The sequence below is a fragment of the Salvelinus sp. IW2-2015 genome, linkage group LG13 (genome assembly GCF_002910315.2).
Source record: "Salvelinus sp. IW2-2015 linkage group LG13, ASM291031v2, whole genome shotgun sequence".
In the NCBI taxonomy this organism is placed as follows: Eukaryota; Metazoa; Chordata; class Actinopteri; order Salmoniformes; family Salmonidae; genus Salvelinus; species Salvelinus sp. IW2-2015.
In genome coordinates, this window is record NC_036853.1 from 3,332,609 (window position 1) to 3,359,935 (window position 27,327).

Genomic DNA, 27,327 nt, shown 5'->3' on the forward strand with positions numbered 1-27,327 from the left:
TAGCTGCTTCGCCTACCTGGTAAGTGGGAGGGGTGAGAACCAGGGGGGTGTGGGAGGGGTGAAGAACCAGGGGGGTAGTGGGAGGGGTGAAGAACCAGGGGTAGTGGGAGTGGTGAAGAACCAGGGGGGTAGTGGGAGGGGTGAAGAACCAGGGAGGTAGGGGAGAAGTGAAGAAAAAGTTTACCATGTTATGGACGCAGAAATTCCATAAGACTTAGTAAACTAACAAACATTCGACCAATTGGGGACATTTTATCGATCCCCACAACGAAAAAGGCTATTTCTAGGCAGGAGTTTTAGGGTTAGGGTTAGAATTCGATTTAACTGTTGGGGCTGGAGGGGGCAATTGGAAAAACTGGAAAATATGCCGCACATTTTCAAACGGCCTTTTAATCCATTTCTGATCTTTACAATATGCATATGGTTAATAGTATTGGATAGAAAAGAGTCCTAAGTTTTTCTAAAAACGTTTTAATTTTTTCTCCTGAGTGGAACACAAGTCCTTTGGCAGCACTTTCCCCGACCGGAAGTAAAATGCAAGATGTTTATGCTCGCCTTCAACACTTCTGCCTATACATGGTGCATGCCACTTATATGACCCGGAACACACCTTGTACGGCCTTCCTCTGGGTGTCAAGAGTACGTCAGAGGAGAATCATGCGTTTTATCTTGTTCTGACGTGAAATAAGACCTATTTCTTCTGACATGACCGTCAATTTCAGGAAGTCAGAAAGCGTGCGACTTGGGAGAGATCATGTTTTTGTTTTGCTTGCCGTTTCGGATGTGAACTATCTCCAGCTCGGATTTGATTTGATAAATGAGACCATGTCTCCATTAAGTTAAGTGTATGTTTTTTTCAATATAAAGTTTATCAAGATTTATTTGAATTTTTTCGGGAGTTTTGCCGGGTACGCGTAATGTTATCTTTGTTTACGTTGGAGAAGTATTCCGTGGCCACTGTTTAGGGTTAGGGGATCGGAAAAATAGGATTTTTAATGGGAATCAGTTGTGTGTCCCCACAAGGTTAGTAAAACAAGATTGTGTGTGTGGTCTATGTGTTTGAAAGTGATTTTATTACATGCCTGTTATCTGAGGTGGAARAGTATTCCATGTAGTCATTGCTCTATACAGTACTGTTTGTCTGTCAGACTCTGTTCTGGACTTGGGGACTGTGAGGATACTACTGATTGCGTGTCTTGTTGGGTATGTATGGGTTAACTGGCAGAACAGACAATTCGGTACTTTCAGCACATCAATACTTCTTACAAAGACCAGCAGTGATGTAGTCAAGTGCTCYTCAACTTTGAACCAGGAGAGACTGACATGCATGTTATTGACATTGGCCATCCGTGTACAATTGAGGGCCAGTAAAATGTTCTAAGTCCTTTTTTGCCTCACCTGACCATACAACTAGGCAATAGTCAAGATGCGACAAAACCAGAGCTTATCAGGACTAGTTTGGTTGCATGTGATGTTAAAAAAGAAGAGCATCTCTTTATCACAGACAGACCTCTCCCCATCTTTATACCAATAGAATTAATGTGCTTTGACCATATATATAACACCAATAAGTTTAGACTCTTCTACTTGCTCAACAGCCACATTATGCATTACCAGATTCAGCTGAGGTCCAGTACTTAAGGAATCATTTGGTTTTAGGTACACTACCGGTCAAAAGTTTTAGAACACCTACTCATTCAAGGGTTTTTCTTTATTTTGACTATTTATGGTGTTGTGTTGGGGGATATACAAAAGATAGCCCTATTTGGTAAAATATCAWGTCCATAAATAGTMAAAATAAAGAAAAACCCTTGAATGAGTAGGTGTTCTAAAACTTTTGACCARTAGTATATGTTCAGGACTAGCTTCTTCCTAGCCACCCATTCTTAAACTGACTGCAACTTTTTTTTAGCTTGGAACAACCTGTCATTCTTATAAAATAATAAGGAATCTGAAAGTCATTGTTATAAAGGCATAATTAATCTAAAAGTCATTGCCATAAAGGGATAATTAATCTAAAAATCATTGTTATAAAGAGAAAATGTTTTTGAAACTCTTTGTTATAGAGGGAGAATGAATCTAAGTCATTTTTATAAAGAGAGTATGGATTTGAAAGTCATTGTTATAAAGAGAGTATGGATTTGAAAGTCATTGTTATAAAGTAATACTGAATCTAAAAGTAATAATGAATTTAAAAGTAATCGTTTTAAAGGGATAATGAATCTAAGCCATTGCTATAAAGAGACAATAAATCTGAAAGTCCTTGTTATAGAGGGATAATGAATCTAAAAGTCATTGTTATAAAGGAAGAATGAATCTGAAAGTCATTGTTATAAAGTAATAATGAATCTGAAAGTCTTTGTTATAAAATAATAATAAATATGAAAGTCATTGTTATAGAGGGAGAATGAATCTAAGTCATTTTTATAAAGGGATAATGAATCTGAAAGTCATTGTTATAAAGAGAGTATGGATTTGAAAGTCATTGTTATAAAGTAATAGTGAATCTAAAAGTAATAATGAATTTAAAAGTAATCGTTATAAAGGGATAATGAATCTAAGCCATTGCTATAAAGAGAGAATAAATCTGAAAGTCCTTGTTATAGAGGGATAATGAATCTAAAAGTCATTGTTATAAAGGAAGAATGAATCTAAAAGTCATTGTTATAAAGTAATAATGAATCTGAAAGTCTTTGTTATAAAATAATAATAAATATGAAAGTCATTGTTATAGAGGGATAATGAATCTAAAAGTCATTGTTATAAAGGGAGAATGAATGTGAAAGTCATTGTATAAAGTAATAATAAGTCATATTAGTGGCTGTTGTTTTTGTGATATTGAAAGTAGGTTATGATGGGACAATTTATGTTGATTTATCACCGGAGGATCTCATGAGAGGATAACATGTGTGAATTATTTTAATCAGAGAAGATTAATACATTTACACATTTTTATTGGCAACAAAATACATTTTCAATCTATCTTTCATAGCGTTTTTCCACAGGTGAGCTCATCTGGAGGAATAACTTGCTTTAATCGGTGGAATCACATTGAGATGATTGAGGGAGGTGGAGGAGATGGCCATGTTGAAATTAAACCTAGCAGGAGATGGAGAAGGATGTGACAGTGACCTGCTTGCGAAGGCATGGATGATGGGTAACAGAGGGACTCAGAGGGAGTTATGTGTGGCTCCAGGGCACTGAGCTAAAGCGATTGGGAGGTAAGCAGGGAAAGAAATCCTCCCTGACAGAGGAATATGAAGGCCATGAGGGGAGAGAGGGGATAGGAAGGGTTATAGAAGGAATTGTCATCAACTTCTGAAGGCTGCTGGAATGGCTTGGTTATGGTTCTAAGAGGAGGCCTTCCTTGGCGCCAGAAGGAACAAGCAAGGAGTCAGGGTGTTAGAGGAAGGGGGAGTATTAKGGTTGAATATTTTCTAGAGAATCTACCAATTCTCCTTCCAGAGAAAATTGCATGAAATTACCGGGCTTCCCTGTAATCCCGTTCAAACCGGAAGTGCTATTTAAAAGCATATACAGTAATACCAGTGAAAAAAATCAGACATGATTATACCACTGTAAATTGAGAAATACTGCATACACATTAATCTAATGGTTTTTCTATGTATTTGTTGCAATTTAATGAACTCAAAGTTCTCTGTCACCACACTATTTCGTTAATGTAGACGTGTGAAGCACTGTCGTCCAACTGGTAAAAGTTTAGGCCTGTGAGGTTATTATAGTCTAGTGAAAAGTACATTCGTTTTAGCCTAACTTTGACTGATAGATGCAACTTGGTCCTTTTGTCTTTAAAGTTTGTGGTTTTTACTTATTGATAACCCTCTTATTGTGGTGATTTTGTCAGAGGGGACATAGTATGTAGGCTATCTGATTTACCGCTAATCAAAGAGATCAGCTGTAGCGGAGACTTTGCACCATGTGCTGCGGTTGATCAATTGCCTGCGAATCTAAACCGCCTTAAATCATGTGCCATTCCAAGGTAGGCTTATATAAATGCTAACATTTACTTATTGCATTCGTTATCATTCGTCATCATTTGTTTACCGAAAAATCTATTGTATTTCTAGCAATAGTCAATGATCATCTCTCAAGGTCTTGATTTAAAAAAAATATAGAATAATTTGTCACAGCATAAAATAAATGAATGTAATGTAATAGTAGCTGACTGATTCTCAAGACCACAAATAAAAACAAACAAATGTAGAATAACGTGAGCCTTAATTATCCTTAATTAGCCTCACAAACTTAGGGTATAGGCTCCGTAAAATAAATAACCTGATACTCCTGGCCTACTCTGTAGCTAACAGACAAACAAAATAATTTGCGTAGGCTGCACCTGTTTAACGTTTGTTGTTGCTAAAGTGGACTCTCAAAAAGCACAGTGCATCAGTGTTTSCTGATTTTCGTCACAAATTGGCCACCGACAGAGAATGCTCTCTCGGCCTCCTCCTCGGATATCTGGATTGTAGCGAGCGTCTCAAACAGGTGCTGCAGGTATTTTTACCTGTTGTTGGTTGCTTCCAATAGGGAGCATTTCTTAGGCAGGATCTTAAGCAGATCGGTTTCCTTTTTCTCATGTGGTTGATCTATTGACAAKCTAATCGCCTGCAGCAGCGTTGTCGCCAGGTTTGGTGTTGACACTTGTTGTGGATCGTCAGCATCTGCTATAGCTACTCTCCTCTCCCTTTCCTCCGAACAGCGATTCGGCAGGGCGCTTTGGCATCCGTAGTAACTTTGCCCTTGATGGCATTGCAAACACCTTGGATTGGATTGCTTAGAACTGCGGTACCCAGGAGGTACCTATGGGTATTAACATGAAAATCAAAATTATTCAAATGTAAAAACAGCCACATAGCCTATCCAATTTCGCATAAAAGACAGACAGGACAAACMAATGCCATTAGCCTAACATGTGTAACTTAATTTACAATAATTTACCAACCACACATACCTCTCTACAATATCTGCCAGACTGTGTAGCAATCCAGTTTAATTTGTATCTCTTTTCCAAACTCTTCCTTCACGTACCRCTGTAGCTTGTCATCATCGCTGACCCCCGATTTTTGAAAGTGACGTGCAATCCGCCTAACTTTCTCCACTGTGCAGCTCATGTTTCCTTTGCGCACTCCATCTTCCTCTTCATCATCAGCATCACTCTCATCCTCACTGTCACTCAGAGTCAGGGGCTGTGCCYGAGGGCGGTATATTACTTCTGTCACAGCCATGTGCACTGTCTGCTAGTAGCACAGCTGTAGCTCTGGGACAACAAGTTTCCCGTACGTCACCATAACTGATGCCCCATCTGTATTGCTACACACAATGTGGTCTTGCATTGTGAGGTTGTATGAGGCCAGTTGCACTTGCACTCTCTTTCACCCTTTCCCCTGGCAGGCTACCTAGGATCGTATTAACCATCCCCAGATTCCAGTGCTCTTGGAAGGTATGTAGATGTATATTCATAAATTGTTTGTTCTGGCTGGAGGTGTACTCATTTATGGTTAGTGAGAAACAGATGCCTTTCAGGCTTCTCTGCTAATTTGTCTGTTCTCTTTCACTGCATATCCTCTCACCAGTTGTGATATGTCCGAGTGATTCTTGGGGAGGGTATGGCCATCTCTTTTTAGCGTTGATTTGATGTTGTTGCTGTTTGCAACGGCATGGTAGGAGAACCCGTTGCACGCAGCCATTTCGGATACAATTTAATCTAACGTTTGCCTCGGCTTGAGGTATGACTCCATAGTTCTGGGACGTGTTTCTGCTGAAGCCCTCTCTGCACTTGCTTCGCTATGTTGAGGGTGTATACCTGAATGTCTGATCAGTCCACTTGTTGAACCGCCTGCATTTTATCCGCTGCWTGCAGATTTTACACTCAGCATCGGTGGCATCCCAGCTAGCAATGAGGAATCGGCCCAGAAGGGCCAGAACTGATTGAATCAGCCCGGAATCGGGTGTCGGACTCGGCCCAGTCAAAATGAATGACTGCCCAGAATCGGCCCAATGCCGTCTACTGGAATTCAGACGACTTTGCAGGCATCTTACCAGAATCCCCCCCAGAAGCGGCCCGATGCAATTTTAAGTAAATGTATACGAAATTACCTGATTTAGTAATTTTAAATATGACTATTATACATTTTATACCCATCCACAATTGTTTTTATATAGTTGTATTTAATCATAAATTTTTTACCCCCTTTTCGTCATATCCAATTGTCTTGTCCCATCGCTGCAACTCACGTACGGCCTCAGGAGAGGCGAAGGTCGAGAGCCATGCGTCCTCCAAAACACAACCCCGCCAAGCCACACTGCTTCTTGACACAATGTATGCTTAACCCGGAAGGAAGCCAGCCGCACCAATGTGTCGGAGGAAACGCTGTACATCTGGTGACCATGTCAGCGTGCATGCGCCTGGTCTGCCACAGGAGTCGCTACAGCGCGATGGGASAAGGACATCCCAGTCCAAACCCTCCCCTTACTCGGATGACGCTGGGCCAATTGTGCTTCGCCTCATGGGTCTCCCGGTTGCGGCCGGCATGGGTATCGAACCAGCATCTGTAGCAACGCAGTTTCTTAGACAGCTGCGCCACTCTGGAGGGCCCATCCAAAGGTTTTAATGTTTATCAATTGCCTTGCACAATGTATCAAAATGCTAAAATACTACTTCATCAGGACTTTTAAAGTATTTMATTTAAATGTTAATTGAAAAATGTATCACAGAAACAATGAGAAAATATGGAAAAATTGATAAATAGTGAAATGTTTTAAATAAAGCAGCCCGTGTAATCATCTGCCAGAGAGTAACCACAATTGGCCGAGCCACAAATAATACATTTGGGCCAGATAACACACCGGTATCGCCCCGATCCCCAAGTAATACATTTAGGCCAGATAACTGACACCGGAATCGGCCCGAGCTCAATCACCCCATTCTAGCCATAAGTAATACATGACGTTGGCTGAGTTTGACTCTCAGCCAAGTGCCCCGATTCTCAGTCAGAATCTACCCAGATCCACTGTGCTAGCTGGGATTGATTTTGATTAAGCTTTACCACACAAATTACCTTTTGGGAACAAATTAAAAGCAGGTAGGCATACCGGTAGCTAAAAAATTGGAACTCATTTTATTACCATATTAACTGCATTTCAATGTCAGGTGTAGAGTTTTAGCATAAACAATGCGTGCTTTTTGAATTTATGGTGACTTTGTGTCAGTAAATATGGTAGGCTACAACAATGCGCGCACACACACTGAGCATTGACTATTGATCATGCAGATAGCAGAGCAGAGAAGGCCAGAGAAGACAGATTTAGACATTGCATATAATTTAACAGTTCCATTTCAAGTCACACTGTTCATATAAATAATTTATTATAATTTACCCGTTTCTCGCAGTTATTCATCCTGGGAAAAGGGAGTGGTTTTTTTTGGAGGGGGGGTCCCGGTTAATCTTGGTAAGCCGGTTCCTGACATTCAACCCTAGAGTATGAACTTTGGTTAAAAAAAACTAGTTTGAAAGGAACAGAGAACCTTTGTGAATTCATGAAGAAAATTATGTAGTAGATAAACAAAAAAAGTCAGACTGAGATCTTAGCTGCCATCCAGGCCATGAGTATAGGATAGATATTATTGATGCCCTTATTAATTCCAGTTGAATGTGCTGTGAAAYGACCCTTAGAGGAAGTAACCACTGAACAGAACAGCCAATGTCCCTCTGTGTGCTCGTGTCATCGCCAATCATACTGTATGTTCAGTGACAAAGTGTACTGTAGCGTTAAAGCTTACCCTGATTACATCACTAATATTTGCATTTCACCTGCACATGCATGACTTGTTTTCTCAGTCACAGAGTGTGAAACATGATGACAGAATGCCAGCTGGGTTGCTATACTGTGCAGGGGCATGCACCACCTGCGAGCTAAAAATATTCAATGAAGTTGGCCTATCAGCAGACAACRCTGACATCACTTTTTGCGTCAGCGAACACTGCCACTACTCCTGGGTGTTATTTAGTATGTTGGAAACGAGTTGCCGGTTAAGGATAATTTTTCCCAAAGTGACGTTGATTGTTATGACTGCCTCATGTTGTTTATGCTTTTGGCCGAGTACTATAAAGACACAACAACTTAGGGTTCATTGTCCCCCTCAATGAAATTGGGGAGGGGACTGCGGGTCTGTCTGCATCGGTTTGTTTATACGTTAGTCACACGGTATTTCAGACTGCACTGGGACCATTTTGACGAAACTTGGATGAATGATGCGTCTTGCCATTAGAGATTTGACATTTACAAAATTACACTGATTGGCCCAAGGCGATCACCCAAGACGATCTCAATTGGGGGAGGGGGGGGGGGCTGCATCATTCGTGGGGGACGACATGTTTACTGTTGCCTTGTTTACATTTACATTACATTTGAGTCATTTAGCAGATGCTCTTATCCAGTGCAACTTACAGTAGTGAGTGCATACATTTTCATATTTTTCRTACTGGCAGGGTTCAATTAGCAGAAGCTCGGTATTTGAATCCAGCCTTGCGTAGGAGGTTTTTTCAGAAGGTCTTGTAAAGCCCTGAGGTAGGCAGGTGAGGTTTATGCTTGGGAGAGATTCAGATTCCCCGGCAGCCCTGAAAACAGCTGGATGAATCTGACTGCTATTCACTGCGTTACAGGTGTTCACTGTATCAGTGAAGTGGTAAATCAAAGTTGTAATGGGGATGGACAGTTTCAATAGACAACATTGTTAAATGTGATGGCAATACGGTTGTGGAACTAATTCCCTGACAATAAAGATTATATGTAGGCCAAAACCTAGGAAGAAACCTAGAGAGGAACCAGGCTTTGAGGGGTGGCCAGTCCTCTTCTGGCTGTGCCGGGTGGAGATTATAACAGAACATGGCCAAGATGTTCAAATGTTCATAAATGASCAGCATGGTCAAATAATAATAATCACAGTAGTTGTCGAGGGTGCAGCAAGTCAGCACCTCAGGWGTAAATGTCAGTTGGCTTTTCATAGCCGATCATTAAGAGTATCTCTACCGCTCCTGCTGTCTCTAGAGAGTTGAAAACAGCAGGTCTGGGACAGGTAGCACGTCCGGTGAACAGGTCAGGGTTCCATAGCCGCAGGCAGAACAGTTGAAACTGGAGCAGCAGCACGGCCAGGTGGACTGGGGACAGCAAGGAGTCATCATGCCAGGTAGTCCTGAGGCATGGTCCTAGGGCTCAGGTCCTCCGAGAGAGAGAAAGAAAGAGAGAAATATATCAATGGATATCAAAGATAAAGACCTCATATTAGGGCATTTTGGGAGTTGACATTAAAAAACAGCCTCTTTGGGGCAATACTGTACATACAGACTAACTGAAAGAGGACAGAAATGTCTCCAGCTGTGCCCAGCAAGTGGGTTACTGCATTTGTTTTAGATGCAGTTATGTAGGACGTCCTGGATAAATGCAGTGTAAATAAAGAAACAGAATCAAAAGGTTTATTACACAATGTGGGTCCTGTCCCCTAATCTTTTGAATGGGCTTGACGAWWATGTCATCAAATTCATGAAGAAACTCAGTCAACTTTGTGCAGATGCTTTATATTACTTTTTTTTTTGCGCAGAGGACYATTGCACTACGTTTTGCCCGTTGAATGCCATTACAAAAGCCTACAAAAGTTCCAAAACTACAAGGATAATTCCTGGAAAACGATGCATCGCGTTCATAATGTATTGTCCTGGAACACTCAAGCACTGACTGAAAAACTATCGAATTTTGGGGGTTGGACCATGGTTGTAAAGTAACATTCACCAATCAATAAAAAAAAATGTTGGGCTCCTCAAGACTTTTGCCATTGATGAACTGGTTTACCTTAGAGAGAGAGAGACGCAGTGGGGGAAACTGTGGGTTGGCGGAGAGAGAAAGAACACAAGAGCCAATTTGTCACTAATAGTCATTAATAGTCACAAATTACAACAACATGCAACACTTTCTTTGCCCCTGCCAAGCCGTTGCAGAGAAAAATKATCTGTCACTGTGTCCAATTCAGAACACAGACTACTGTAATTAACCATTGATTTACAGTGGGGTCCAAAATGATTGACACCCTTGATAAAGATGAGCAGAAATGACTGTATAAAATACATATTTCAAWTACGGAGCTGTATTTTACACTCAAAAAAAGTATGTATCTCAAAAAGGTASCGGTCAAAATGTTTTCAATTATTTTCAATACCTCACCTTGCGAGAACACATTGGGAGGCATCTTAGACCATTCCTCCAAACAGAATCCTTCCAGATCCTTGATATCCTTAATCTGCACTTGTGGACTGTCCTTTTCAATTCAAACCACATGTATTTCATATTTCATGTTTCATGTCCGGAGACTAAAAATGGCCATTACAAAATGTTGATTTTGTAGCCAATTAACCATTTCTTTGTGGATTTTGATGTGTGCTTGTGGCTATTGTCAAATAAAATAAAATAACTTTTTATTGGTCCCAATCACGTGTTTAGCAGATGTGTAGCGAAATGCTTGTGTTCCTTGCTCCAACAGTGCAATAATATCTAACTGTCACGTATACTCCCTCTCCGGCCTCTAGATCATCAGGCTGCTGATTATCCCGCACACCTGTCACCATCGTCTCGCGCACCTGCGCCTCATGACACTCACCTGGACTTCATCACCTCCTTGATTATCTTCTCTATATCTGTCACTCCCCTTGGTTCTTTCCTCAGGTGTTATTGATTCAGTTTTCATGTCGGTGTGTTGTTTGTGTTTTGTGTTCATTGTTTCTTTTATTTATTAAAACACTCACTCCCTGAACTTGCTTCCTGATTCTCAGCGCACTTGTTACACTAACAATACACAACAATACATACAAATCTAAAAGTAAAAGAATGGAATTAAGAAATATAGAAATACTAGGACGAGCAATGTCGGAGTCCAGAGTATAAATATATATACACTGTGTATATGGGATGTATAGACATTACGAACCGTATGTGGATAGAATATGCAGGATAGAATAGTACAGTATATGTACAAGGGACCAACACTTTACATGTTACGTTTATATTTTTGTTCAGTGTATAATAATATGCCATTTAGCAGATGCTTTTATCCAAGGCGAGTTAGTCATGTGTGCATACATTTTACGTATCGGTGGCCCCAGGATGTATCCAATCAGAACTTACTGCTGACTACAGCTCATTCAGATGACAGACAGCATGTTGACATCCAAACCATAATGACAATCTGTGTACTTGTTCTGAGAAAGGCATCCATTGAGGGAATACCACTGTTGCAATCGGCCATTTCATAGAACCCTATCTGTCTCCCTCTCTCCCTCTCTCTCTCTTTCTCTCTCTGTCTCTCTATGGCTGGGGTTTCTTGCTGTTTACAGTATGCTGTAACATGCCTTACTTATGTATTGTCTATTTTCTGCTAGCCTCTAATCCACTGTGTTCGGGAGTTCATCTCTTGACTTGGCGTGAATCGCTTGTGTTTGTTTACCAGGCTTTTAGGCTGGCTACTGACTGAGCAGACCTAGCTCATTTATGATGGTGACTCCAGTATGGCCACCCAGGTGGAAGTTTGGAAGTACCTGTTCTGAATAAACAAGCCAGACGCGCACTATGCCCACCTGGCTCTGCTGCAAAACCAATGGGGTGGTAACACCACACTGTTCCCTGGACTTGGACAAGGGTTTCAAAATCGCCTGGCAGGTGCTCAGAAGAGAGCAATGACAGAGTATTAGGGAACCCATTTCACTTTCAGTGTTTCCAACAACAGCACAATAATGGGAATGAGTTCAAATATAAGACAAAGGTGAGCTCAAGCTAGACAAAAATACAGCAAGTGGTACCGATGCACCAAGTCTGCAACCAACAGGACCCTGAACAGCATCTACCCCAACCAWAAGACTGCTAAATAGTTAGTGAAATAGTTAATATTTGCATTGACCCTTTTTGCACTAACTCTTTTGCAGTGTGCCCAATAGTACCYGATTGTCATACTTGAGGAAAAGTAAAGATACCTTAATAGAAAATGACTCAAGTAAAAGTGCAAGTCACCCAATAAAATATTACTTGAGTAAAAGTATTTGGTTTTAAATATACTTCAGTATCAAAAGTAAAGGTATAAATCATTTCAAATTCCTTATATTAAGCAAACCAGATTTTCATGTATTTTTTATTTATGGATAGCCAGGGGCACACTCCAACACTCAGACATAATTTATAAAGGAAGCATTTGTGTTTAGTAAGTCCGCCAGATCAGAGGCAGTAAGGATGACCGGGGATGTTCTCTTGATAAGTGCAGGAATTGGACCATTTTCCTGTCCTGCTAAGCATTCAAAATGTACTTTTAGGTGTCAGGGAAAATATATGGAGGAAAAAGTACATTATTTTCTTTAGGAATGTAGTGGAGTAAAAGTAAAAGTTGTCAAAATTATAAATAGTAGGGTAAAATACAGATACCACAAAAAAACTACTCAAGTAGTACATTAAAAGTACTTTTTCTTAAGTACTTTAGACCACTGCTGTTTTGACTCGTCACATACGCTGTTGCTAATATTTATTATCTATCCTGTTGCCTAGTGACTTTATCCCTACCTCTATGTACATATCTACTTCAATTACCACGTACTCCTACACATCGACTCAGTACTGGTATGTATATACCCAAGTTATCGTTACTCATTGTGTTTATTCCTTGTGTTATTATTTTTCTATTATTTATCTTTTTTATCTCTGGAAAAGGCCTGTAAGTCAGCATTTCACTGTTAGTCTGCACCTGTTGTTTACAAAGCATGTGACAAATAACATTTGATTTGATTTGATGAGGCTTATGTTATGCCCATGTTTAATGTTGTTTATTTAACCTGTAGGAAAAAGGAAGCTGTTGGTTCTACTTGAAAAGGCTATGTTACAGATGTAGGATCTTAATCTGATCGTCATGTTGCAGGAGAACCTTCCTTTAATGCAGGACATTTAAAGGTCATGAACAGTCAAAATCATGTTTTTCATTAAATTGGATGATATTTGAAGGGAACCAGATCAAAGTATGATGACCATAGTATGAGAAATGACTGTTGCTTCCCCTCCCACATGTCAAACACTTSGATTCATGATTAAGGGGACAAGGTGACATCCCCTTAACTCTCATTTTAATACACCAATGGTAACAKKATAYTCTCTTACCTAATTTAAATAAGTACCGCCTCGTATCCAACATCGGAGAAGGCGTGTTGGCAGAGGGGCGAGGATTATATACTCTATTGGTGCCCAAAAATTTGGTAAACTTTCCAAATGTCRACAAAACAAAATACGCTAGACAATGTGGGATCTTTTTGTGAATTATGAATTATGCGAGAAATGTCAGGGGAAATGCTTTTATGCGCAAATGTTGATATAATAACCATCATGCGATGACATGTTGCTTTGTCCTCCCACTACGACTCATYGGGAAAGTGTGCAGTTTATTAGGCTACAGATGACATAGTGAACATAAAAATACCTTTTGCGGTAAAATTCCCATGTACTGAATAAAAAATACATTTGAAATGGGTTTCCATCGTATTTTAAACTCTACTGATGGTTTTCTCACGAAAACATGTGTGTTATGTAGCGAATGTGCCCATTCTGGTATTGGCAGGTGCGCTCTAGGCAAAAGGAAGCAGATACAGATACAGTAACTTATTTCATCACGCACAGCCTTTTATCTGCAATTTGATGGAAACACATCTCTGGTGGGAAAATGAGCATGTTTTTAAAAATAATTATTCACATAAAAATCTGTCGCAAATTGGATGGAAATSTAGCTATTGATGCACTTTCAATATTATTTGAGTTGCTTTGTGTATCACCAAATTWGCTTGAGATGATTTTACTGCAACACTGCTCACTGCATCCATGTTACTTGGCATAGTRTTTCAAAGAGCTGTCAGTCAAGGTGAGCTCATGAATATAAGCTCCCCGCCCACTCAGCCTGTCTTTTCAAACTTCCTGGTAGTTAGCCATGTAAAAAATAGTACTTTTCAGAATCACTGTTCAGGACCTTTAAAACGTGTTGTGTATTTGCRTTTTAAAAAGGCTTCTGAAGTTTGTAATTTCCACTCTGAAATTTCAGGCTCCATTTTCCCTTAAGAAAAATGTATCAACCCTTCAAAAATGTCCATTAATTAGAATCCACATAATAATTCACATTTCCTGTTGCTGCAGGATTATTTTCCTGCGATAGCAAACAGGCTTAAATTAAGATCCTACATCTGTATGACATTCGGTTCTTCTCTACCTTTACTAAAGCATTCCTGAACACAATTGAAAGACATCATTGGAGAAAATATATTCAGTACTTATCCCTGTCCTGTAAGAAGCCCTTATTTCTGTCTGTGCCAGACATACAGTGGCTTGCGAAAGTWTTCACCCCCCTTGGCATTTTTCCTATTTTGTTGCCTTACAACCTGGAATTAAAATATATTTTTTKGGGGGGTTGTATAATTTGATTTAMACAACATGCCTACCACTTTGAAGATGCAACATAGTTTTTATTGTGAAACAAACAAGAAATATGACAAAAAACKGAAAACTTGAGCGTGCATTACTAGTCACCACCCCAAAGTCAATATTTTGTAGAGCCACCTTTTGAAGCAATTACAGCTGCAAGTCTCTTAGGGTATGTCTCTGTAAGMTTGGCACATCTAGCCACTGGGATTTTTGCCCATTCTTCAAGGCAAAACTGCTCCAGCTCCTTCAAGTTGGATGGGTTCCGCTTGTGTACAGCAATCTTTAAGTCATACCACAGATTCTCAATTGGATTGAGGTCTGGGCTTTGACTAGGCCATTCAAATACATTTAAATGTTCCCCCTTAAACCACTCGAGTGTTGCTTTAGCAGTATGCTTAGGGTCATTGTCCTGCTGGAAGGTGAACCTCCGTCCCAGTCTCAAATCTCATTGAAGACTGAAACAGGTTTCCGTCAAGAATTTCCCTGTATTTAGCCCCATCCATMATTTCTTCAATTCTGACCAGTTTCCCAGTCCCTGTCAATGAAAAACATCCCCACAGCATGATGCTGCCACCACCATGCTTCACTGTGGGGATGGTGTTCTTGGGGTGATGGGATGGTGTTCTCGGGGTGATGAGAGGTGTTGAGTTTGCGCCAGACATAGAMTTTTCCTTGATCAATTTTAATCTCATCTAACCAGAGTACCTTCTTCCATATGTTTGGGGAGTCTCCCACATGCCTTGTGGCAAACACAAAATGTGTTTGCTTATTTTTTTCTTTAAGCAATGGCTTTTTTTCTGGCCACTTTTCCATAAAGCCCAGCTCTGTGGAGTGTACGGCTTAAAGTGGTCCTATGGACAGATACTCCAATCTCCGCTGTGGAGCTTTTCAGCTACTTCAGGGTTATCTTTGGTCTCTTTGTTGCCTCTCTGATTAATGCCCTCCTTGCCTGGTCCATTCGTTTTTGTGGGTGGCCCTCTCTTGGCAGGTTTGTTGTGGTGCCACATTCTTTCCATTTTTTATAATGGATTTAATGGTGCTCCATGGGATGTTCAAAGTTTCAGATATWTTTTTTTATAACCCATCCCTGATCTGTCCTTCTCCACAACTTTGTCCCTGACCTGTTTGGAGAGCTCCTTGGTCTTCATGGTGCCGCTTGCTTGGTAGTGCCCATTKCTTAGTGGTGTTGCAGACTCTGGGGCCTTTCAGAACAGGTGTATCAGATAATGTAACACTTAGATTGCACACAGGTGGACTTTATTTAACTAATGATGTGACTTCTGAAGGTAATTRGTTTCACCARATCTTATTTAAGGACTTCATAGCAGAGGGGGTGAAAACATATGCACGCACCACTTTTCMATTTTTTATTTAAAGTWATTTTTTTCATTACACTTCACCACCAATTTGGACTATTTTGTGTATGTCCATTACATGAAATCCAAATGAAAATCCATTTAAATTACAGGTTGTAATGCAACAAAATAGGAAAAACGCCAAGGGRGTGAATACTTTTTCAAGGCATTGTGATCTGAAAGTGATTTGAATGTTTTAACCAAATACAAATTAGAAACATTTCCTGTCTATGTATTGCTACTTATCTGTTCATCTTTCCATTCATCAACAGCTCAGTGCTGTGAAGAAAGTCTTATACCATAGTTAGTGTTATCAAGGGGGCTCTGATTTGAAAACTGTCTTTGATTTTACATGATCTGCATCAGAGTGCAAATTATACTGTAACATTGGGGGGTGGGGGGGCGGATGTTGTATGGGCCTAATTGTAAAAACATGTAATTTAACAGTAAAAATGTATGACTTTCTGATGTGGCATGAACACAACCTGTCATGATGCTGATTGTTAAACAAATCACTTAAAAAAGTAGGCTACCTACACACGTTTGTCATCTCCAAAATAATTCCAGCATCCAAACAGTGCACTATGCACCCGCCATTTGATGAATGGAAAGATCTGTTACAAAACATCAAAAACTGTAATGACATTTGGTGATTGTCATTAGATGCTTCTTGCTGACAAATTTACATTTTTTGGAAAACGTAAAGTTGGGACACCTGAAAAGTGGCTGAAATATGGAAAGTGCAGCCACATGGAAATACATGGTTTAAACCATGACAGAGAGGTGGGGGTGTTTGTTTAATTTGGAATAAGCTATTATTTTCATATTTAGCAATGTAGCAGTTAAAAAATAGCATTTTAACAAATAGGAGAATAGTGAAATTAGCATTATTTAGTGCCCCCCCAATAGATTGACTTTTGTTGCGTTTAATGGGGCTCATCTCTCATTCACGGGGTTGAGCCCCTCCCCCACCGGCCATAATTTGCTCTCTTGTCCGATAAGTAGTTTAAAGAATATACACTGAGTGTACAAAACATTACGAACACCTTCCTAATAAGCATTCCACAGGGATCCTGCAGTCATGTTGACTGCAATGTTTCCCACAGTTGTGTCAAGTTGGCTAGATGTCCTTTGGGTGATGGACCATTCTTGATACACACGGGAAACTGTTGAACATGAAAAATCCAGCAGCATTGCAGTTCTTAACACACTCAAACTGGTGCGCCTGGGGCCTAATACCATTCCCCGTTCAAAGGCACTTTTTTCCAGCCTATTCACCCTCTGAATGGCACACATACACAATCCATGTCTCAATTGTCTCAAGGCTTAAAAATCGTTCTCTAACCTGTCTCCTCCCTTTCATCTACACTGATGGAAGTGGATTTAACAAGTGACATCAAAAAGGGATAATAGCTTTCACCTGGATTCACCTGGTCAGTCTGTCATGAAAAGAGCATCTATTCCTAATATTTTGTACACTCAGTGTAGGTTAGAGTGCATATATTTCTTCATTAGAAAATTAAGTGGAGTTTCTTACAGGAGGCAATCCTGGTTTTTAAGTTGTTTAGTCTATATGCATCTGAAATAATGTCAACATCAGATATTTGAGTTGGAATAAAGCAGAAAAACAGAGAAAAAACAGAGTAGTGGAATTCCGGAGGATAGAACCAGTTCACATTGGGGACAGCTTACCTTGATAATACAGTTGAAGTCGGAAGTTTACATACACCTTAGCCAAATACATTTAAACTCCGTTTTATACAATTCCTGACATTTAATCCTAGTAAAAATTCGCTGTCTTAGGTCAGGTAGGATCATCACTTTATTTTAAGATGTGAAATGTCAGAATAAATAGTAGAGAGAATTATTTATTTCAGCTTTTATTTCTTTCATCACATTCCCAGTGGGTCAGAAGTTTACTAACTCTCAATTGGTATTTGGTAGCATTGCCTTTAAATTGTTTAACTTGGGTCAAACGTTTCGGGTAGCCTTCCACAAGCTTCCCACAATAAGTTGGGTGAATTTTGGCCCATTCCTCCTGTCAATAACTGAATCAGGTTTGTAGGCCTCCTTGCTTGCACACGCTTTTTCAGTTCTGCCCACAAATTTTCTATAGGATTGAGGTCAGGGCTTTGTGATGGCCACTCCAATATCTTGACTTTGTTGTCCTTAAGCCATTTTGCCACAACTTTGGGTCATTGTCCATTTGGAAGACCCATTTGCGACCAAGCTTTAAACTTCCTGACTGATGTCTTGAGATGTTGTTTCAATATATCCACATAATTGTCCATCCTCATGATGCCATCTATTTTGTGAAGCGCACCAGTTCCTCCTGCAGCAAAGCACCCCCACAACATGATGCTGCCACCCCCGTGMTTCACGGTTGGGATGGTGTTCTTCGGCTTGCAAGCATCCCCCTTTTTCCTCCAAACATAACGATGGTCATTATTGCCATACAATTCTATTTTTGTTTCATCAGATCAGAGGACATTTCTCCAAAAAGTACAATCTTTGTCCCCATGTGCAGTTGCAAACCGTAGTCTGGCTTTTTTATGGCGGTTTTGGAGCAGTGGCTTCTTACTTGCTGAGTGGCCGTTCAGGTTAGGTCAATATAGGACAAAGTTTACTGTGTAAATAGATACTTTTGTACCTGTTTCCTCCAGCATCTTCACAAGGTCCTTTGCTGTTGTTCTGGGATTGATTTGCACTTTTCGCACCAAAGTACGTTCATCTCTAGGAGACAGAACGCATCTCCTTCCTGAGCGGTTTGATGGCTCCGCGGTCCCATGGTGTTTATACCCGCGTACTATTGTTTGTACAGATGAACGTGGTACCTTCAGGCGTTTGGAAACGATGATTTCTTTTGATTTTCCCATGTTGTCAAGCAAAGAGGCACTGAGTTTGAAGATAGACCTTGAAATACATCCACAGGTACATTCCAATTGACTCAAATTATGTCAATTAGCCTATCCGCTTCTAAAGCCTTGACATAATTTTCTGGAATTTTCCAAGCTGTTTAATTCAGACCCTTTACTCAGTACTTGATGCACTTTTGGCAGCGACTACAGCCTTGAGTTTTCTTGGGGATGACGCTACAAGCTTGGTACACCTGTATTTGGTGAGTTTCTCCCATTTTTCTCTGCAGATCCTCTCAAGCTCTGTCAGGTTGGATGGGGAGCGTCACTGCACTGCTATTTTCAGGTCTCTCCAGAGATGTTCGATCGGGTTCATATCCGGGCACTGGCTGGGCCACTCAAGGACATTCAGAGACTTGTACCGAAGCCACTCCAGCATTGTCTTGGCTGTGTGCTTAGGGTCGTTGTACTGTTGGAAGGTGAATCTTTGTCCCAGTCTGAGGTCCTGAGCGCTCTGGAGTAGGTTTTCATCAAGGATCTCAGTACTTTGTTCTGTTCATCTTTCCCTCGATCCTGACTAGTCTCCCAGTCTCTGGCGCTGAAAAACATCCCCACAGAATGATGTTGCCACTACCATGCTTCACCGTAGGGATGGTGCCAGGTTTCCTCCAGGCGTGATGCTTGGCATTCAGGCCAAAGAGTTCAATCTTTGTTTCATCAGACCAGGGAATCTTSTTTCTCATGGTCTGAGAGTCCTTTAGGTACCTTTTGGCAAACTCAAAGCGAGCTGTCATGTGCCTTTTATTGAGCAGTGGCTTCCTTCTGGGCACTCTACCATGAAGGCCTGCTTGGTGGAGGGCTGCAGAGATGGTTGTCCTTCTGAAAGGTTCTCCTATCTCCACAGAGGAACTCTGGAGCTCTGTCAGAGTGACCATCGGGTTCTTGGTCACCTCCGTGACCAAGGCCCTTCTCCCCTGATTGGTCAGTTTGGCCAGGCGGCCATCTCTAGGAAGAGTGTTGGTGGTTCCAAACGTCTTCCATTTAAGACGATGGAGGCCACTGTGTCCTTGGGGACGTTCAATGCTGCAGAAAGTTTTTGGTACCCTTCCCCAAATCTGTGCCTCAAAACAATCTTGTCTCGGAGCTCTACGGACAATTGCTTCGACCTCATGGCTTGGTTTTTGCTCTGACATGTACTGTCAACTGTGGGACCTTATATAGGCAGGTGTGTGCTTTTAAGTTGTAGAAACATCTCAAGGATGATCAATGGAAACAGGATGCGCCTGAGCTCAATTTCGAGTCTCATAGAAAAGTGTCTGATTACTTGTGTAAAAAAATGTATTATACATTTGCAAAATTTTCTTAAACCTGTTTTCACTTTGTCATTATGGGGTATTGTGTCTAGATTGATGAGGAAAATGTTTTATTTAATCCATTTTAGATTAAGGCATTAACATAACAAAATGTTGAAAAAGTCAATGGGTCTGAATACTTTCCGAATGCACTGTACATAGTAAAACATTTAGAAAAAGGACAATTGTTTTAAAGTGTCTGTCCTTCTATCTGAGAGATATAAGAAATATCTACTTTTCATAGAGGAGTCATATTAGTGTTAGCCCAAACTGTTCGGTAGCTACAGACAGACGTTGGCAGATCGGCAGTACTGACTTAAGACGAGTCCGTGACACTTGTGTGGGTCATAGTACAAAACAGAGAACACCATCGTGTTTGTGTGTAGGCCAAAGTCTTCGGACAATACAGACGTTTTTGTGAGAAGACCGATTATCTCGTTGTCTGACAAACACCGCTGTAGCTCTGCCACCTTTCACCGCAGATGCGGAAACCCAACATTGGCAGATGCAATGGATTGAGACGCAGCCCATGCAAGAAATATGTCTAGCTTGAACAGACCGATTTTTGTAGGTAATTTTGTATTATGCTAATTCAATTTTCACGGGGTGCGGACATCGACTCTGGGGTCTTGCCCAATGTACAGGTAACTGACAAAGGGCGTTGAGCCACCACAAGCCACCAGAACAGCTTCACTGTGCCTTGGCATAGACTCTACAAGTGTCTGTAAATCTATTGGAGGGATGCGACACCATTCTTCCAAGAGAAATTCCATAATTTGGTGTTTTGTAGAAGGTGGTGGAAAATGCTGTCTCAGGCGCCGCTCCAGAATCTCCCATAAGTGTTCAATTGGGTTGAGATCTGGTGACTGAGACACACACACCCTTTAAACCCCCTGTGCTCCTTTGAGACCCCTCTTTCAAAGTCACTGAGATATTTTCTTCTAGCCATGGTAGCCAAACTAGTGGGTAACGGGCATTTTTATAATTGTGTAACAGTATAACTTTAGTCCATCCCCTCGCTCCCGACCCGGGCGTGAACCAGGGACCCTCTGCACACATCAACAACAGTCACCCACGAAGCATTGTTACCCATCGCTCCACAAAAGCCACGGCCCTTGCAGAGCAAGGGGAACCACTACTTCAAGGTTTCAGAGCAAGTGACCGACTGAAAGGCTGCTAGCGCGCACCACCGCTACCTAGCTAGCCATTTCACATCGGTTACACTTGATGGGATGTTAATTGCTTAATTAGCTCAGGAACCACACCTGTGTGGAAGCACCTGCTTTCAATATACTTTGTATCCCTCATTTACTCAAGTGTTTCCTTTATTTTGGCAGTTGCCTGTAGTGTATGGCTTCCAATATTCTGTAGGCACTTTGTGCTTCCCATGTTTCCTTTAAATGTACCTCCGTTAAATTATGTGAAAACATATTTTCAGTGTTGTTCACAGCATTTGGGTTGTGGTGCAGAATAAGTTGTGTGCATAAGCACATAACAAATAAGTGCCCTTAAAAAAWTTCGTAAGCAGTGAGCATAGAAATGCATTAAAAACATAACAACGAAGAGGAACGGTGACCTTACAGTGCAGTCAAGCTGTCATATTATGGAAGTCAGATTGGTCCCAGGATGCCACTGTCAACTACTGTAGGAGGGCAGGAATGATGAAGTCACATCAGATAATGTCACCTATGGATGTTCCTGTGGCCAGCATCTTTTTGGGCGGAGAGACCTTGTCAGAAAAGCTCCCAAAACCCTTGAACAGTGATAGTGGAGAAAACGAGAGAGAGAAGGAGATAGAGGCAGAAAGGGACGGAGGTTGACGTTTATTGTCATGAATCTTGCCCTGGAGGCAGCACTGAGCAATTTCGGCTAGATGGGCCATCTGCAAAGTCCAAATTGGCTATATCGTCAAAATTCATGAAAACAGAAATGAGCTTTAGGTCTTAATTTAAGGTTATGGTTAAGCATTAGCGTAGTGCTTAAAATCAGATTTTATGACTCTGTGGCTGTGTCAGCTAGTGAACACTCTGCAGGGCTGCCTCCAGTACATGAGCCATCCCAATAAATTCCAACCTGCAAGAGGGACGTAGCCATGGAGACTACATGGAGAGCTAAATTCAGGGGGGAAAACACATAGAGAGACGAGACCTGGCTGTCCTGTCATGTCGAATTAGCTTTTCTCCCTCAATCTTTCTCGCAATCAATTATCATCCCTGGTCAGAGAAGAGCCACTATCAATATGGAAATGGATGGTGGGGATTTTGTCTGTGTGTTTGTTTGTGGGTGCCTGCATGAGTGTGTGTGTGTGAAAGAAAAATAATGGTTATAAATATGTCGATACGCACACACACACATCTGTCTCTGTTTACACCATTTATTGCGACACTTGGCCTGCTGTTTGCTAGATTGTTTTAAATAAAGGTCGGTGTTGAGGTTAATGACTATTGTCAGGCCACCATATATCAGGCCACTACTGTCCCTCTAGGTGTGACAGCTCCATTAGCTGCTCAAGTGGCCCACCGTGGAAGGAGCCACATGCCGATATCTCACAGCATACTGTTGTGTGGATGGGATAAGGACTTACATTTCTGACATACAGATGACATAAGGTCTGTTATAGTATATCATAACAGTTCATGACCACACGCATTTTGTTTGTGTAAAACTGAGAACTGTTACAGCAGATGTGTATGATGGAGGAATTCTCTCCCTCCGATGCCTCTCTAAATACTTCATGAGTCTCACCACTTTCTGTGGGCTACGGTAGGTGGGAGTACATCTGGTGAGCCCTCAAGTCACATTTCAAAATCTCTCTCTCTCTCTCTCTCTCTCTCTATAATGGAGGCATGTGGATGTCCACAGTAGCAGTGGAGAATGATTTATCACTGGTGCTCTTAGCAGCGCTGTAAAGACACGCCACAGATTTTATTTTACCATTATTTTACCAGGTAAGTTGACTGAGAACACGTTCTCATTTGCAGCAACGACCTGGGGAATAGTTACAGGGGAGAGGAGGGGGATGAATGAGCCAATTGTAAACTGGGGATTATTAGGTGACCGTGATGGTTGAGGGCCAGATTGGGAATTTAGCCAGGACACCGGGGTTAACACCCCTACTCTTACGATAAGTGCCATGGGATCTTTAATGACCTCAGATGAGTCAGGACCACCCGTTTAAAACATCCCATCCGAAAGACGGCACCCTACACAGAGCAGTGTCCCCAATCACTGCCCTGGGGCATTGGGATCTTTGTTTAGACCAGAGGAAAGAGTGCCTCCTACTGGCCCTCCAACACCACTTCCAGCAGCACCTGGTCTCCCATCCAGGGACTGACCAGGACCAACCCTGCTTAGCTTCAGAAGCAAGCCAGCAGTGGTATGCAGGGTGGTATGCTGCTGGCAAGTGGGAATAAAGATGAAGATTCAGCCCAGTGTCAAGTGTTTCAGCCTTCTGCTCTACAGAGTCAATCACGCAGGGCCGGATTACTGAACGGGCACGTTTGGGTTGGGGGCCCCCTTGATAGCATATGAAAACGGCATAAGAAATGGAAAAATTTGTGGAATTGCAGGAAATAAGCTTTAAAACTGACAAATTTTCTCTCATCCTCTGAGCAAAATGTGAGGATAGCATGAGATGAGCTATAAATCAACAACTTTTTATTTCTGCCGCATGGCAAAATGTGTTGAAATGCAGGAAGTTAGCTGTTTTCTTAAAAAGAAAGGTGGGCCCCCTGGAGGTAGGTGCCCCGAAGCCCCAAATGCATTAGTCTGGCTCTGCAATCACGGCCATATTAAACTCAGCGCACACTGACCCAGAACCACCCTGGTCTTCACAGTCTCACAACATCACCCCTGGAAGTACTCTAGTCATGTTTGCATTTTGTAATACCTAGAGGTCTGGGACTCGTGATAATATACTAGGAACACTACAATATGATGGTGATGAGGATGATGATGATAATAAGGATGATGAGGATGATGATAATGATGCTGATGAGGATGATGATGGTGAGGATGATGAGGATGGTGGGGATGATGAGGATGATAATGGTAAGGATGATGATAATCAAAAGGAAGGCTTAATGTGTTGTTGGGTTTTGAGATGAAGATATCAAGATATGCTGATCTACAATATCCCTGAATTAGACGCCAACAACTCTCCATAGGCTACCAGCGGAATGGACGTTTCTTTCATTTCAGCTTTGAGAATGTGGTTCGTATAATGTAAGAGGATAAAGTCTTCTGCATGTGATTGTAATTTCCCAAGTGACATCATTATGACTCTCACATGATGACCAGACCGAACACATCGCATACATGTTATTCAATCATTGCACCCACACTGCTTGCGCTCATCAGCGTGTGTCTGCGTGGCCAGGCGCTAAAATAGAAATTGGTTCTATTTATGACGCTCAACGCGCTGCAAGTCCGGCCTTTCCCATCTCCTCATTAGTTTTTAGAAGCATATACCCACATGCTATCTCCTTGGTGGTTTTTGGGGAGCATATTACCCACATGCTATCTCCTTGGTGGTTTTTGGGAGCATATACCCACATGCTATCTCCTTGGTGGTTTTTGGGAGCATATACCCACATGCTATCTCCTCGGTGGTTTTTGGGAGCATATACCCACATGCTATCTCCTTGGTGGTTTTTGGGAGCATATACCCACGTGGGTGATTGAAAGATGAACTGAGGTCCACACTCCAGTCGGTTGTGGTAATGCACCTAAAGTTGGTTGCCAACCATCATATAAAGTCCAGAATAAGAAGAAGCCTGAAGGAAGGAGGAGAGATGACTAAAAACGAATTTGGTTTACCGTTTTATCTGTGGATTAGTTGTCGGAGTAGAGGACCTTGTGCATTTCAGGTAAAATAACAACCCAATGTTTATATCCCGGACAAATGAGCTAGCAACAGCAAGATAGCTAGCTAAATTGGCATAAATGTTTAATGCTTTTCAACCTGTGCCCAAATTAATATAATTGGTTCTGAGTTTGTTTTGATATTTCAACCTGCGTGTCCTGATCGCGTCTGGTGCGGGTGGACAAAATCAACGTGTGCACATTGACGCACGTGGACGCATGCACGTGTTTGGTCTGGTCAGCATGTCAGAGCCACCTAAAGGTACAGACAACTAAGCATCAACATTCCCAAACCTACACAAAAAATTGTAAAAGCAATGTACTTTGATTGGTTAAAGCAATCAATCATATCTTTCTATATGTCAGTGTACCTCTGTTGATCTTTGTTAATTTAGGAAGATGTATTGACATTATTGTAATGTGAACTATTCTTGTAACTATTGTGTTTGTAAATATACTGAACAAAAATAACACTGTCTGTATTAAAGCCCTTTTGTGGGGAAAAACTCATTCTGGTTGGCTGGGCCTGGCTTCGTCATGTCAAATCCACAGATTAGGGCCTCATGAATTGATTTAAATTGACTGATTTCCTTATATGAACTGTAACTCAGTTATATGGTTGACATTGTTGCATTTTACATTTCTATTTTTGTTCAGTACAGTTCAGCATCTGAGGTCATTGCACCGTAGTGAACATTATCTCAACCTGTTTTGGTTTCTTTATTTGTTTTCCTTTATTGTAGTTACCTTTTGCATTATTCATGCCATTCAGTCGCTAAACTTTATGGAAGTTTGCAGTGAATTATGATAATATCTTGTGTGTGTGTGTGTGTGTGTGTGTGTGTGTGTGTGTGTGTGTGTGTGTGTGTGTGTGTGTGTGAGAGAGAGTAAATCTCCATGTTAGGAAAGATGAGATCTATATCCAGAGGTCAATATGATTTATCTCACTATAACACAATTCAGAGGTTGCAAAAATGCTTTACCCTGAGGTGACCCCTATAAATGGAAATGGAAAACATAAGGGCAGAGCTTGTTCTCTGAAGCCACAGTCCATTGATTGACTTTAGGGTGTATAAACTTCATCTCCATGCTCCCGCTTTTTAAATGATGTTCTAATGGAAAAATAAAGACAACCACAAGCAGACTCTTTGGCCCCTGGAAAAATTAAGTTGTTCACATAGTGACCAAAGGCAATAAAAATTGTCTTTGTTTCAACCCAGATCCTAATCACTTAATGGCAGAAATTAATTAATGGTGATAATTAATCACTTGTTGCCTCTGGTACTCACTTAGCTCTTGTTATCTTATGGCTCTGAAATCCCAGCGTGTGGGAAAAAATCGAACAAAATGGATCAAGTCAATCCCAATGTTCAAGGGTTAACCTGGGACTGACAGAACGTTGGCATATCACAGGTGATTGCAATTATGTCAAACCCACCAGATGCATTTGTATTTACAGCCGGTTTAATTTGTAGCTGTCTGTGAATGAGCTGAGATAGGCTCAAGCTGCCAGCCAGTGAGTGGCATTTGTATTGCTGGCAGGCCTTTGCCTGTCTTTCCTTCTTCCATTCCCCCTCTCTTTGAATGCCAATGAGACAAGCCTGTAGGGCCTGCCCGCACACCCTGGCCTTTGACTGAAGTGAAATCAATCAGGCCTTCAATCGCTCTCTAAAGGACCATTATCCAACCTTCTCTCCTTGTCTAACAGGCTATGCCTATCTGTCTGTGTGTTTTCTGTCTGTGTGTTGTCTGTCTGTCTAATACCTTACAGTTCCCTCTCTCTTTTCCATTTACACTGTATCCAGTTGAAAAGAAACAAAGCAAGGACATTGTGGAATTCTGGTTCTGAAGTTATTTTGGGATAAAAGACGCCTAAACATGAAGAAATAAGGTTTCAAGTCAGGTGGTTCCGAAAGGTTCTGACAAAGTCACATTGATATGTCCTGTCGTTAATATCCCTATGTGTAACATATAGTAGACGTCTGGGGAGTATATTCCGTTGTGGAATTCAACATTTACTTGTTTGGCATTAAATACTTGGCTTACACTAGGGTTTCCTTGTCTCCATAGATCCCTCAGATCAGCTATGCATCCACGGCACCCGAGCTGAGTGACAACACACGCTACGACTTCTTCTCCCGTGTGGTGCCACCGGACTCCTACCAAGCTCAGGCCATGCTGGACATCGTCACGGCGATGGGCTGGAACTATGTGTCGACCCTGGCCTCGGAGGGGAATTACGGAGAAAGTGGCGTGGAGGCTTTTGTCCAGATCTCCAGAGAGTCTGGTAGGTGGGATGGGGCTCTTTTTACTGGCACAACATGGCTACTCACAGGCTTTTACTGAAACGCTGATGAATATATATTTATTTTTTCAGCTAGATATAGCTGATAATTG

At 41.3% G+C, this 27,327-nt stretch overlaps 1 protein-coding gene across 2 annotated transcripts in view; it reads left to right on the forward strand.

Annotated features, from left to right (window-relative positions):
* The window catches only part of LOC111971979 (metabotropic glutamate receptor 8), a 200,606-nt gene that overhangs the window by 52,738 nt on the left and 120,541 nt on the right, over window positions 1-27,327 (forward strand). For both annotated transcript variants that reach the window (XM_023998781.2, XM_023998779.2), the window contains exon 3: window positions 27,001-27,217. In XM_023998781.2, coding sequence (XP_023854549.1) covers window positions 27,001-27,217 — 217 coding nt within the window. The remainder of the gene's footprint in view (window positions 1-27,000; window positions 27,218-27,327) is intronic.